Raw genomic sequence first — 14,324 nt, 5'->3', positions numbered from 1 at the left:
TCGGTGAGCGGCGTCCTGGTGGAGGCCGGAGTCCCTCCATTGAAGGTTGGGCATGCACAACTGCTCGCCAGTTATGTTGGATACATTCATAGTTCTCCTAAGCATCCGAATTACCATCTCCTTTTCCCACCCATGGCGGTACATCTCCCTCATCGGCGGCACAGTTCAGGACTTACGATCACAGTTCGTACCCGATCCCTCCTGTGTGAAACTGGAGTCCTTTCCTTTACCACCTCCCCTCCAGGTCCATCTGCGTGCACCTCCATGGCGTACACCTAGGCCGCAGCTTCGTATGGACATTCCACATGGCCCTAACGACTCAGTTCCTCCCGCTGCTCTTCGCTGTCACTTAGTCACTTCCTCTTGATTCTTGCAGTGTCCCAGGGGTCTGAAGTGGTTTACACCAATGACTCGCTGGATGGTAGTCATGTTGGCTTCACCTATGTTCACAGAGGGCATGTTGAACGGCAATTCTTAACAGATGGCTGCAGTGTTTTCACTGCAGAGCTGGTGGCCCTATTTCATGCTCATGAGAACATCCGCTCATGCCCTGGCGAATCATTTCTTCTCTGTACTGACTCCTTGAGCAGTCCCCAAGCTATCGACCAGTGCTACCCTTGGTAGCGACCATCCAGGAGACCATCTATGCCCTGGAACGGTCCAGGCGTTCCGTGGTGTTTGTCTGAAACCCGGGATATGTCGGAATCCCAGGCAATGAATTTGCTGACAGGTTGGCGAAACAGTCTATGTGGAAACTGCTTCTAGAGATGGGCATCTCTGAACCTGATCTGTGTTCTGTATTACGCCGCAAGGTTTTTCGGCTTTGGGAGATGGAATGGCATAACAGTACGCACTACGAACTGCGTGTCATTAAGGAGACTAAGAATGTCTGGAAGGCTTCCGAGCCTCTCGCAGGGACTCCGTTGTTTTCTGCCAGCTTTGCATTGGCCATACATGGCTAACATATGGCTACATCCTCCCTCACGAGGACCCACCTCGATGTCGCTGTGGCTCCCCTATGACTAGTCCACATCTTGCTGAACTGCCAACTTATAGCCGCTCTGCGGCAGACTTTTAACCTTCCCAGCACCCTACCTTCGGTGTTGGGCAACAATAGCTCGAGCAGATTTAGTTTTACATTCTATTCGTGAAGGGGGTTTTTATCATACCATCTAAGGGTGGGCATTTGGCCTTCTCTCCGGGGCCTCCACCCTACCTTCATTTTAACTCTTGTCATCCTTTTTTTACATTTGTTTGTCTTGGTGTTCCTCTTGTCCCTTCATGTATTCATCTCACCTTATCTTTTGGGGTGGACATTTTAGTGTGCTGTGGAGTGGCTGGCTCATTCTCTTTTATTCTTGTGATCAGCCAGCCCAGACCTTCTGCTCTATGGTTTTAATACCTTCTTCTACTTTTGATTGTGGTGTATGTTTTCCCTGTTTTTTTTGTTTGTGCCATTCGTTTTCTTTTTAGGTGTGGTTCCGCATTGCTTCCCCCCCCCCCCCCCTTTTACCTTCCCAAACGTACTTTGGGTGTTGTCTTGTTTAAGTCAGAAAAAAGGAACTGATGACCCTGTAGTTTGGTCCATTTATACCCCAGACCAACCAACCACCCATGTACATCACATCTATAGATTTCCATTCTTCCTGATTTTCATTTCTGTACAATCATCATTTCATTTTGTGTGATTCCATGGTGGAGTGAAAGACTTTCTGTTAGATTTCACTTCAGAGTCTTGTGTGTGTCTAACCAAACCCGGTTATCGAACCTGGGAAGCAGAAGCTACAGTTGCACGTGGAATCTGAACCACACAGCCTTCCTGGTGACTCCCACCATGGCCGAAGGATGAGAGTAAAGGCAGACTTAAAATTTCTGTGGTCTGACTGGTATCAATCCCACAACCCCTCGGTTTCCAGGCATGTAATTTACCGCTACACCAGCAGGTGTGATTCCCTACTATGGAACTGAAGCACTAAATGTTTATAGGGTAATTAGTATCAGTAATGAAAATCATTATCGAAGAAAGATGAACAGCTAGTGTGGTGTAACGACGTATTAGGTTTTCGTTTGATATAAGACCATGTGCAGACTTCGTCACCTACGTCAGTTACAACCCACTTCAAAAATGATTCATATTCTTTTTAAATTGTCATAGAATGGTTCTTGAACGAAATTGTAAAACATCAGTTGAGTCGTGTGCAAAGAATTACATCACTTGGCCAATTGGTTTTTGTAACTTTTTCGAATTTAAATTTCGTTTGTTTCTCCTCAGAAATTATATTGACACACGTTATCTTGATCTAATCGATATCAGAATCACACATTAAATAAACTTTTTAGATTCAAAGTTTCGGTGAACGACGTAAGAATTACTAATCTTGTCAAATATATTATTAATCAGTTCACACAATTCTTCATAAATAAATCTTCAAGACACGTGTTTCAACTTTAATAGCATACACTACTTTATTAGCTTCCTACACATACAGATGTGAACTTGAGCGTTGACAGACAGTGACTAACATTTCAATAAGATTAAGATCTACATGATGTCATTGTTGTACAAAAAGAGTATAAAACTTCATTTTTAATTTTTAGAAGCACGACGCAACAACTCGGTTCCAGGATCTTCTGTTGCTCCTTGGCTGTCGACCCGCGACGTATAGCGGCCAGCAATTTCCTCTCTGGTCGCGGCAACGAAGATGCTGTCCCCGTTCGTTGCGCCGACCTCTCCGTACATGAAACACATAAAAAAATACAAACTTTTAGATAATTCACATTTATTACAAATAATAAGAAAACACATAAACAAAAACTAAATTAAACTTATAGTCACCTGCAAACTGGGCTGACTTTGGTGGATGGGTGACGCTTAATTTCGTCCCACTACACTAGGAAATTAATCTTTGGAGAATAATGTTTAGTGTGAACTTGATATGTAGGGAATCATGTGTGTCTTCATGTCAGTTGGTTGGCCCATAGTCTGCTGGCTGGTACAGTATGACTTTTAGTGAAGCACTGTCTCTTCCTTAGAGTCTGAATGTTTCTGCTGCCGGTTCATTAATACAAAAGAGAAACATACAGAGTCAAATGCAGACAACTGAATTAATAAAATTAAATCACTTGTAATGGAGATCCTAAGCAATATATGAACATACACATAGGAACTGAAGCATTGCAGCTCAGCTTTTATTTGTATCCTTAAGAGTGTTCCTCTCCCTTTCCCTCTACTACTGAAAATTTCTTGACAGCTGTGTGGTGTTTAACAGCATGTTTTATGAGATTCTTGTGAAGTGGTTGTGTTAAACATATAATGCAGTATGTTCTTACAGATTTGTAAATAGTCTAGTTAGTTGTGTGGTTTTCATCTCATGAATAGATTTCACATCTTCATTGCTGGTAATTTGTCATGCGCACTGTAAACCTCTTGTAGCAAAAATTTCCACGTTTTGGAGATTTTAAACTGTCTAAGATTTCTAAGAACCAGTGTCGTTCATAGAAGAAATATGCGATGTGAAAACCTGAACTACACGTAATATAATCATACTAATGTTAAATGAATATTTGTTTTTTTCTTCTTCTTTGTATTCACAGTTTCTGGATAAAATCTAAAACATCTAGCTCTTCATCTGGATGGAAATTTCTCATTTGTTTCAGTTCCAAAGTTTACATAGATTTCCTCATTCCCTGGAGTTTTGCATTTTAAATGTGGACTAGGAATCTGATAGCTCTATGTATGTCAGTTTTCTCACATAATCTCCTGTAAAATGTACTGAATTAACAGAACTATTGAGTTTTATTTCCTCTAGGTCTACCCCTAAACATGGTGAATGTTTGCAGAAAAAGAAATATATTTTGGAACAAACAGAACTGAAACTGGAAACGGGTTTAGACAGGTTTGTAAATGCTTTATGCACAGGATTATTTACATGCTGCAGTGTTTTAAGTGATCATCAGTTGTTTATTCATATTTCCTTTTTATCTTTGAAAGATCGATTAATGCAATTGTTGGTGGAGTAAAATTGTACCTCCAGAATGAACAGAAGAAAACAGATTTCAAACCAGAAACAGATGACTTAGATACACTGGCATCTCCTGTGAGTATTACTTTTACATAAATGTATGCTATATCTATATATTACACCTGGCAAGGTGTGGCTTGCAAACCTTTTCCCTCCAGCTAGACTTGTACAATGATGACACAGCCCTGCCACTGCCCCTCTGACCAATTGCAGGGATGATTGTTAGTTGTCAGGGATGATCAGTTGCCATGCATTGTATACTTCCTATATGTGAACATCTCAAGACTTAAACTATTAAACTTTGATTTTCATTTAATTGTGTGTGTCAAACTATTGTGTATATTAATGAAATATTTAAATACATAGCATAGTTTTATGTAATTTGGTCGTGACAAGTCCCTCAGTATCAGTATAAGTTCGCATTGTAGCAAAGCAAAGTTAATCTTCCAATGGCTCATTGCTCACAGCACCAAGCTGAGGAAATTTAATATAATTCTACGAATGCATGTTGCTCTAAAAAAAAAATGGCTTTATTTTAACAGTGAAGTTAGCATTTTTTGAGTAATGATCTTGTAGCATCTCTTTCAGTTCTAGATAACATGAATGGATCATTTTGTAAATTGCATGCTTTTTCTTGAAGATCACTTTTGACACTTCCAAGACTAATTTTCATTGCATTATTAAAGAAACTGGCATCTGGTTTTAGAGATTTCAAATCTTTAAAATGGCTGTGAACCTATTGGAGACTTCATCAATAATGGAAGCGAGTCTTGGAAAGTCTAATTTCTTGCATTCTTGTTTCAGTTCATGGTAATGTGGTAAATGAGAAACATTTTCATCATTTTGTTGCAATTTAAACAGTATTAAGTTTATACTGGAATCTATTAACATCCATTAACGTATCAGAAATGGAGCATTCCTGTCCTTGCAAACATAAATTCAAATTGGTCAAGTGATCTGTAAAATCTGTGTTGTTGTTGTGGTCTTCAGTCCAGAGACTGGTTTGATGCAGCTCTCCATGCTACTCTATCCTGTGCAAGCCTCTTCATCCCCGAATAACTACTGCAATGCTTCTGAATCTGCTTAGTGTATTCATCTCTTGGTCTCCCTCTAGTATTTTTACCCTCCACGCTTCTTCCTCCAGTACTAAATTAGTGACCCCTTGATGCCTCAGAATGTGTCCTACCAACCGATTCCTTCTTCTAGTCAAGTTGTGCCACAAATTCCTCTTCTCCCCAATTCTTTTCAGTACCGCCTCATTAGTTACGTGATCTACCCATCTAATCTTCAGCGTTCTTCTGTAGCACCATATTTCGAAAGCTTCTATTCTCTTCTTGTCTAAACTAGTTATTGTCCATGTTTGACATACATATATGGCTACATTCCTTACAAATACTTTCAGAAAATACTTCCTGATAAATCTATATTATGTTAACAAATTTTTCTTCTTCAGAAACACTTTACTTGCCACAGCCAGTCTACATTTTATACCCTCCCTACTTTGACAGTTATCAGTTATTTTGCTTCCCAAATAGCAAAACTCATTTACTACTTTGTGTTTCATTTCCTAATCTAATTCCCTCAGCATCACCTCATTCGATCTGACTACATTCCATTATGCTCGTTTTGCTTTTGTTGATATTCATCTTATATCCCTCTTTGAAGCACTGTCCATTCTGTTCAGCTGCTCCTCCAAGTCCTTTGGTGTCTCTGACAGAATTACAATGTCTTCGGCAAACCTCAAAGTTTTTATTTCTTTTCCATGGATTTTAATTCTTACGCCACATTTTTCTTTTTGTTTCCTTTACTGTTTGCTCAATATACAGATTGAATAACATTGGAGATAGGCTACAACCCTGTCTCACTCCCTTCTCAACCACTGCTTCCCTTTCGAGCTCCTCGACTCTTATGACAGCCATCTGGTTTTTGTACAAATTGTAAATAGCCTTTCGCTCCCTGTATTTTACCCCTGCCACCTTCAGAATTTGAAAGAGAGTATTCCAGTCAACACTGTCAAAAGCTTTCTCTAAGGCTACGAATGCTAGAAAAGTAGGTTTGCCTTTCCTGAACCTATCTTCTAAGATAAGTCGTAGAGTCAGCTTTGCCTTGCATATTCCAACATTTCTACAGAATCCAAACTGATCTTCCCCGAGGTTGACTTCTATCAGTTTTTCCATATGCCTTTAAAGAATTTGTGTTAGTATTTTGCAACCATGACTTATTAAACTCATAGTTCCCGGTAATTTTCACACCTGTCAACACCTGCTTCCTTTGGGATTGGAATTATTATATTATTCTTGAAGTCTGAGGGTGTTTCACCTCTCTCGCACATCTTGCTCGCCAGATGGTAGAGTTTTATCAGGGCTGGCTCTCCTAGGGCTATCAGTAGCTCTAATGTAATGTTGTCTACTCCCAGGGCCTTGTCTCGACTTAGGTCTTTCAGTGCTCTGTCAAATTCTTCACGCCGTATCATATCTTTCATCTCTGTCCTCTTGCATTTCCATAATATTGCCCTCAAGTACATCGCCCTTGTATAGACCCTCTATATATTCCTTCCACCTTTCCGCTTTTCCTTCTTTGCTTAGAACTGGTTTTCCATCTAAGCTCTTGATATTCATACAAGTGGTTCTATTTTCTCCAAAAGGTGTCTCTAATTTTCCTATAGGCAGTATCCATCTTACTCATACTGATTTATGCCTCTACATACTTCCGTCTGTCTTCTAGCCATCCCTACTTAGCCATTTTGCACTTCCTGTCGATCTCGTTTTTGAGACATTTGTGTTCCTTTCCACTTGCTTCGTTTTTATATTTTCTACTTTCATCAATTAATTTCAATATATCTTCTGTTTCCTAAGAATTTCTACTAGCCCTCATCTGTTTACTTACTTGAACCTTTGCTGCCTTCACTATTTTACTTCTCAAAGCTGCCCATCCTTCTTCTACTGCATCACTTTCCACTGTTCATGTCTGTTGTTCCCTATTTCTCTCTCTCTCTGAAACTCTCTACAGCCTCTGGTTCTTTCAGAGTATCCAAGTCCCATCTCCTTAAATTCTGTGAGAAATGTTAATTCTGAAAAAAGAGCCCAAAGTTTATTTTCAACTTCTGTAAAATCCATTTTTAGTTCCTTTAACAAAATAAATTAAAAAACAAAGTAGCTAAATGTTTTTGTGCTGTCAGGCAATGAATTTCAGAATGAAGAAGTGTACCTCCATACTCTATATCAACATTTTTCAAAAATTGTTAAATTTTCATTGAGACAGTGATAGAGTTCCACATACTATATTCATAATTTTCCTTACATCTGTCATAGCAGACAGAATTCCGACACTTTCCTACACAATGTTTCATAAGAGATAAAGCCATTTATTCCATTTTCTTAATTGGCAAACAAAGTCATTTTCCCTACCAAACATAGCAGATGCAGATTCAGTATAAATTGCTGACCTTTTTTGAAAACCATCAGTTTTGTCAACACACTTTTTAACAGCATTAAAAATATCCAAATTTCTTGTTCTGAACAAAGGAATTAAAGCAAGTAAATCTTCATATAGTGTATGCAAACAAGTGAACAATAAGATCTCAGCAGAGACAGTTACAGAAATCCAAGAGCAGTGCGGACATTGCTGATATTGAATTGGAGGGAGCAGCGGTCCCTGGAGGGGGGAGGGAGGGGGGATGGCTTATAAGCCACACTTTACCAGGCCTGCGATATATGGTTCCATATATATGTATGAATACCCTTGAGAAGTGGCAATTCTCTTATGTGTCATTAAGGAAAGGAGACACAATGAAGTAATAATGAGAAAAAGCATGAAAAAATTAATAAACTCAAATAAAGATATCTGACAACGGAAATCAGAACACAGTGCAACTGGCTGTAGGGTATGTTAGCGTGACACCTGTTTGTTTCATTAGAGACAAAATATTGGCTCATATTGGAAAAAATATGCTGAAGGAAATTAACTGTCACTTTTTTGAGAGAACCGTCTCATCACACACCATGTTATTTACAGAAATCACTGAAAAGTTAAGTCACGGTAACTAGATTGGGTCTGAACACTACTCCCTTTGTCTAACAACCAAATGTAGTGTAAAGAGGCTATAGCCAGAGAGCAGAGCTTTTGAGTTGTCAGTAGGCATACAAAAAAGAATGAAAGCTTTGCTAATGTTCAGACAAATTCTTTAATGAGCTAGAGTACATGTACATGTGTGTGCTCCCCCCCCCCCCCCCCCTCTCACACACACACACACACACACACACACACACACACACACACACACACTCACTTCTGTGCAGCTACATTGGGGCTGATGAACACAGACTGTAGCTGAGCAGGTGGGCTGGGACAAGAGGTTGTGATATGTGGGATGGGTAGAGGGAGGAAGAGGTGGGAAGTAGGTGGAGGGGTTGAAGAAGGATAGCTGAGAGTGGAGGAGAAGTGCCATGTGTGTAGTTCAGAATAGCTGGTATTCAAGGGAAGGATCCAGATGGCACAGGCTGTGAAGCAGCCATTTAACTCTACCATGTTGTGCTCAGCAGCAGCATGTTCCATCAATGGATAGTCAGCTCTGCCCTTAGCCACAATTTGGTGGTGGCCATTCATTCTGGTGGAGAGTTAGTTGGTTGTCATGCCCATATAAAATGTTATGGAGAAATTTCAGCAGATCTGGTATATGGCACGATTGCTTTCACATTTGCCCCGCCTCTGATGGAATAGGATCAGCTTTTGAAGGCCTAAAGTAGGATGTACCGGGTGGGTGAATTGGGCCACACTCTTACTCCTCCACTTACAAGCTCTGCCATTGTGATATCATCCTAGAAGTCCAGCATAATCTCCAATCCTGGCATTATATTTTCAGCATCTGTTATTTGGTGAGTAGTCTCCCTTACTCCCAAATTAGTTACATTTTGCCTGAAATTTCCTATCACATGAAGAGTACAGATTTTCATGTTCATGAAAGTTACAAGAGAATAATGTCTATTAAATAGCTGATGCTGTGGGATGAGATATTTTTCCACAAGAGCAGAAGAGTAGGTAGCAGAAACCTGTTCTAAAGAAAAATTGATTGAGCATAAAGACTTTTGGAGACCAGAAATATCTTCTGTAGGAATTAAAAGACATTAAGTAATACAAAATATGAGTCTCAGCAAAGAAACAGTCTCCAGGATCACAGAGTAATACAAACTCGTGAAACTAAAATTTATTTCTTCAAGAATAAAAATACCTTCCCTTTCAAATTTATCTTGTTTTTAGTTCTAACTGCATTTCAGATTGTCAGTGATAAGTGACGTGACAGCTTAAAACAATTTTAGAGCCCCAATAAAGCAAAACTTATTTTAACATGCCACAAAAAAAAAAGAGTTCAGGAAATTTTTAAATTTTGACCTAGAGTTTCAGGTACAACCACCAAATATTGATGTAAAAGACAATTTCTGTTGACCTTGTATATTATTTGAATACGACACCACTGTTAGCCAGTTTGAATCAGTCATTTTCAAGAGTACTTAATAAACGTAGCAACTGATATATACGAGTCATATCTAATTTTGTTGCAGGTTTAAATCACTTGACGTAGTTTAATTACTTTGATACACAGAATACAGAATTTTTCCATTACAATTAATTGTAATGTTTATTAATGACAATTTGCTATGAACATGTTTACTTCTATGTAAATCAACTCGACCAATTTGACAGTTCCATTCAAAGAAGCTTAAAAGTGTGTGTGTGTGTGTGTGTGTGTGTGTGTGTGTGTGTGTATGCACGCTCACGTGCGTGTGTGCCCACACACACACACACACACACATGTGAGCTTCTGTGAATTTCCCAGGAGCTACGCTCCCAAACCCCAAATGCATTCGACACATATGTTGTGTGCATCTCCTCCTCCTCTCTCTCTCTCTCTCTCTCTGTCTGTCTGTCTGTCTGTCTATCTATATCTCCTCCTCTCTCTACCTCCTCCCACTCCCTCTTCTTTGTCTATCTCCTCTGCCTCCTCTCTCTGCCCATTCCTTCCTCCCCCTTCCCTCTGCCCATATCCTCCTGCCCCTCTCTTTATCCATCTTCCCCTCTCCCCTCCTCACTTTCAAACTACCCACTCTCCCTGTCCATCACCTTCTTTCCACCTATCTGTCCACCTCCTCCCTCTGCGCTCCATCCCCCCATTAAGCCATACCAGTCTGCTTGGAAGGCATGCCGATACTCCCTGCACAGCACATCTTTTCCCCCTCCCCCTCTCTCTCTGTTCTTATCCTCCTCCTCCCAGATCTATCCACCTCCTGCTCTGTCTCTGCCCACATCCTCCTGCTCTGTGTCTGCCATCACATTCTCCACCCTTTCTCTCTGTCCATCTCCTTCTCCATCCTCTGTCCATCCACACCACCCCATCTCTCTATGCCCACCCTCTCCTGTATACCTGTCAACCTTCCCCAACTATGCACATTCACACATGTAAATTTGGTTGAAGTCAATCCAGGGATTTGGTAGGAAATGCTAAACAGAAATACATGCTTGCTGCTTTATATTCTGTAGTTACAAGCAATCAACTGTTCTTCTACTCTCACTTTGGAATAACGCTACTTTTCAAAACTACTATGCCCCCAGAGAACCCCACCATGAGTCCATGATAGTGTACAGTCCATGGCTTGCTGAGATATATGATAAGGCATCCCCACAAAGACCCTCTCAGCATGACACCCAGAATGCCATTGAAATCCATTCTCCAAAAAGCTTTATCCCTTAGAAATGTCAGTAGAATATAAAATATCCCCTTGCACACAAAAGTTAAACCATTCTGGACTGACTACAGACCTAGTCTCCTCCACCTTATCCTTCTGACCAAAACTGACACAACTCCACATCAAACTTTTCCTTCCACAGTTCACATCTCTATCCAAATGTGGTCCACCTCCACTCTGACTTATTCCGCTCCTGGTTAGCTTCCAGGCATTTGCAGTCTCACATCAACTTCCTTCCTAATGTTTATTACCAATAACACATACTTTATCTCAAGACAGAGTAAGAATGGTGATCCACAATCTGCGAAAAACCCCATGATCCAATCCCCTCCTCTCCCCTCCTCCCCCCCCCCCCCCTCCTACCGACAAAGAGGCTCCACACTGTTGTGATGAACTGCAGAGATTACTTGGCAAAAAGTCTCAAGCATCTGTCACATCCCCAAACATGCCCTGCTGAAGAGATCCAATTTGATAAGTCCAGCATCACTTCCAAAGCTGACGCAAATCCTAGGGACCATCCCAGATCTTCTTACCAAAAGTCATCTCTGTTTTCATACCCAGCACACCCAGCAGCTCACTCACTGTATATTTCCTGAAATCCACAAGCAGAGGTACACTTGATCCTCAATTGTAACAGGTTATTGTGCTCCTTTGGAAGGGATTGCCATTCTAGCCAACAAACACCTCGAACTCATTGGACGTACATCAAGGATACCAAGCCCTTCCTACACTGTCTCATCATAATTTCTACCCTTTTACCACACAACTTCCTATTTATTACTGTTGACACAATCTCCCTTGCCTTTTTACTACGCAACACTAATTCTCGCAATATCCTTCAGACATCAGATTTATCACTTCACTCTTAATACAGATGAACAACTATATCTTTGTCCACATCTGTTTCTTCTTTGAAGAGAAGATACACAAACCCACCCATGATGTGGTTATGGATATGGATATTCACATGTTAACCCCTGGTGATGGAAATCATACCCATCAATGATGGTTGCAAAATTTTAGCTAGCCGAAAGCCTTGCATACCTTTGTCCAGCAGTCATAGTACTGTTCTTGCTACCGCACACAAAAACTATGGCCATGCAGACCTGCAATCTCCAGTTCAGTACTACAGTTGTGAAATCACCTAGTGCTAAGTTGATGTCCTCACCTCTGCCCACTACAGTTCTCATCCCACCAAAAAACCTTCGCCCATACTAGTGAAGTCACTTGTGACACAGTCAGAAGAACAGAAATTTAAAAAGGAATACCTCGTAAGTCATCAGACATCTGGGTCCATGTTTGACAAATGCAAAGGTACTAAAATGTCAAACAAAGACAAACGTTCTACCCCTTCTCCAACTCTACAACAGCGACACTGCGCAGCACCTTTGTTTGGTTGTCCTCCATTTCACCAGTGCAAATCACCAACCGTTTCCGCACCCTGAAGTCAGCTGACTGACCCAGTGAGGTTCTTGGTACTTCTGAAGAAATATTGGAATGGGATCCTCCAGCTTCAGAACCTTAAATAGTTTACAGCCGAAATCTGCCACTGGCGGCAGACAAAGTAATTGCCTCTTATAAGAGAAAAACACTGATCAGTAAGACCATTACGACCACCTACCTTATAGCCTCTGTGCCCACCTTTGGGGCAGATAACAGTGCAACATGTCAAGGCATTGAAGCTATGAGGCCTTAGTATGTTGCTGGAGGGAGTTGGCACCACATCTGCATACACAAGTCACCTAATTTCCATAAATTCTGAGGGGGGGGGGGGGGGGGGGGGTGATGAGCTCTATGTTCAGTCGTCATATCCCAGATGTGTTCGATCGGGCTCAGATCTGGGAGTTGGAGGCTAGCACACCAATTGGAACTCATTGCTGTGTTCCTTGAACCACTCTATCACACTTATGGCCTTGGGACATGATGCATTATCTTGTGGAAAAATGCCACTGCTATCGATAAACATGATGGATTTTGCCCTCCCATTGCCAACCGTATAATGCTCTGCCACTGTGCCAACATCCAGTGCCAATGCTCATGTGACCATTTCAGTCATAATTGCCAGTGTGATTGTGTTAACAATGGCACATGCATGGGTTGTCGGCTGCAGAGGCCCATTGTTAAGGAGTGTTCAGACATATTTGTACTCTGCCCAGCATTAAAGTCTGATGTTATTGCACCACAGTTCACTGCCTGTCCTGTTTTACTAGTCTGCCCAGCCTGTGATGTCCGCCATGTCTTGAGGGATGGCTGCCAAACCCCACGACATCTGAACGTCGTTTCACCTTGGTTTTCGCCACTCCTCGAACACCCGACAAGTCATGCAGTTTCCAAATGCTCGTTCCGAGCCTCTGTGCCATTGCAATCTGGCCCTGGTCAAACTTAGATACATTGCATGCCTTCCCCATGCTACAAACGGACAACATGCTCACTGATACTACATGCACTGTGCGTGTGTCTGACTAGCATTAATTCCTCACCAGGTGACGCTGCCACCACATGGGCATTTTTATATCGATAGTAGGTCGGTTGTCATAATATTCTGGCTCATTAGTGTATCTCTTATCATCTAATATGGCTGATCTTCAATAGAACGTTTCCATCATCAGTTCAGACAGGGCAGACTTATTGTTGCTAATTTTATCACAATTCCCAGTTGGTTTATGCCTCCAAAAAAAAACAAAATTACACCCTCAAGACTATTTTGATCTCTTACCCTTCACACTCTGTGTTTCGGCCCTCCTTCCAAGATAGCAACTCCAGCTCAAGGGGGAGTTGTGACACTCGTTTGGGACGACATCCATAGCCAAACCATTTCATTGAACACCCAGCTACAAGCTGTTGGTGTCTGTCTTTCTCTCTCCAGTTATAGCTTTCCTCTTTTGTAATATCTACTTATCCCCATCCTTTGATCTCATCAGTGCAGATATACTGCAGCTTACTGCTCAGCTCCCTCAACCCATTCTGATACAGTGCCCACCGTCCCATTTGGGGCTCTTTGAGAACCTGCCCAAGAGGCTCTCTCCTGGCAGATATTCTTAACCAGCTTACTCTCATTTCTCTCAACACTGGTCAACCCACATTCCTTTCAGATTCTACACACATTTTCTCTTACGTGGATCTGTCACTCTGCACTGCACAGCTTGCCCACCACCTCTCAGACACATACTCGTGCAACCATTTCCCAAGCATATTTCATCTGCAAACTCATGTCCCATTGTGCACAAGACCAACTGGCAGCTTTCTAAAACTGACTGAAGACTGTACTCTTCACTGGTAACCTTCGACAAACAACACTTCCACAGCGATGATGATCAGTCACAGTACCTTACGAATGTTATTCTTACCGCCAAAGAATGTTTTGTCCCCTGAACCTCTTCCCTACCCCGTTGTGTCCCAGTCCCCTGGTATACTGACGAATGCTGCAACATGGTTCATATGAAGAGACATGTGTCTTTGAACACCATCCCACAAAGGACAGCTGTATTCACTATAAACAGTTACACACAGTGTGTCTTCGCATTATCAGAAATAGCAAAAAAACTAGTTGGATCTCTTTTAC

The 14,324-nt window shown here is 41.4% G+C and overlaps 1 protein-coding gene across 1 annotated transcript in view; it reads left to right on the top strand.

Moving 5' to 3' along the window:
* LOC124620254 (exocyst complex component 5) overlaps positions 1 to 14,324 on the top strand; it is a 108,807-nt gene that overhangs the window by 80,181 nt on the left and 14,302 nt on the right. The window contains exons 13-14 of the mRNA XM_047146958.1: positions 3,810 to 3,896; positions 3,992 to 4,097. Coding sequence (XP_047002914.1) covers positions 3,810 to 3,896; positions 3,992 to 4,097 — 193 coding nt within the window. The remainder of the gene's footprint in view (positions 1 to 3,809; positions 3,897 to 3,991; positions 4,098 to 14,324) is intronic.

Source organism: Schistocerca americana, chromosome 1 (genome assembly GCF_021461395.2).
Source record: "Schistocerca americana isolate TAMUIC-IGC-003095 chromosome 1, iqSchAmer2.1, whole genome shotgun sequence".
NCBI lineage: Eukaryota > Metazoa > Arthropoda > Insecta > Orthoptera > Acrididae > Schistocerca > Schistocerca americana.
This window is presented reverse-complemented; position numbering and strand designations above follow the sequence as displayed.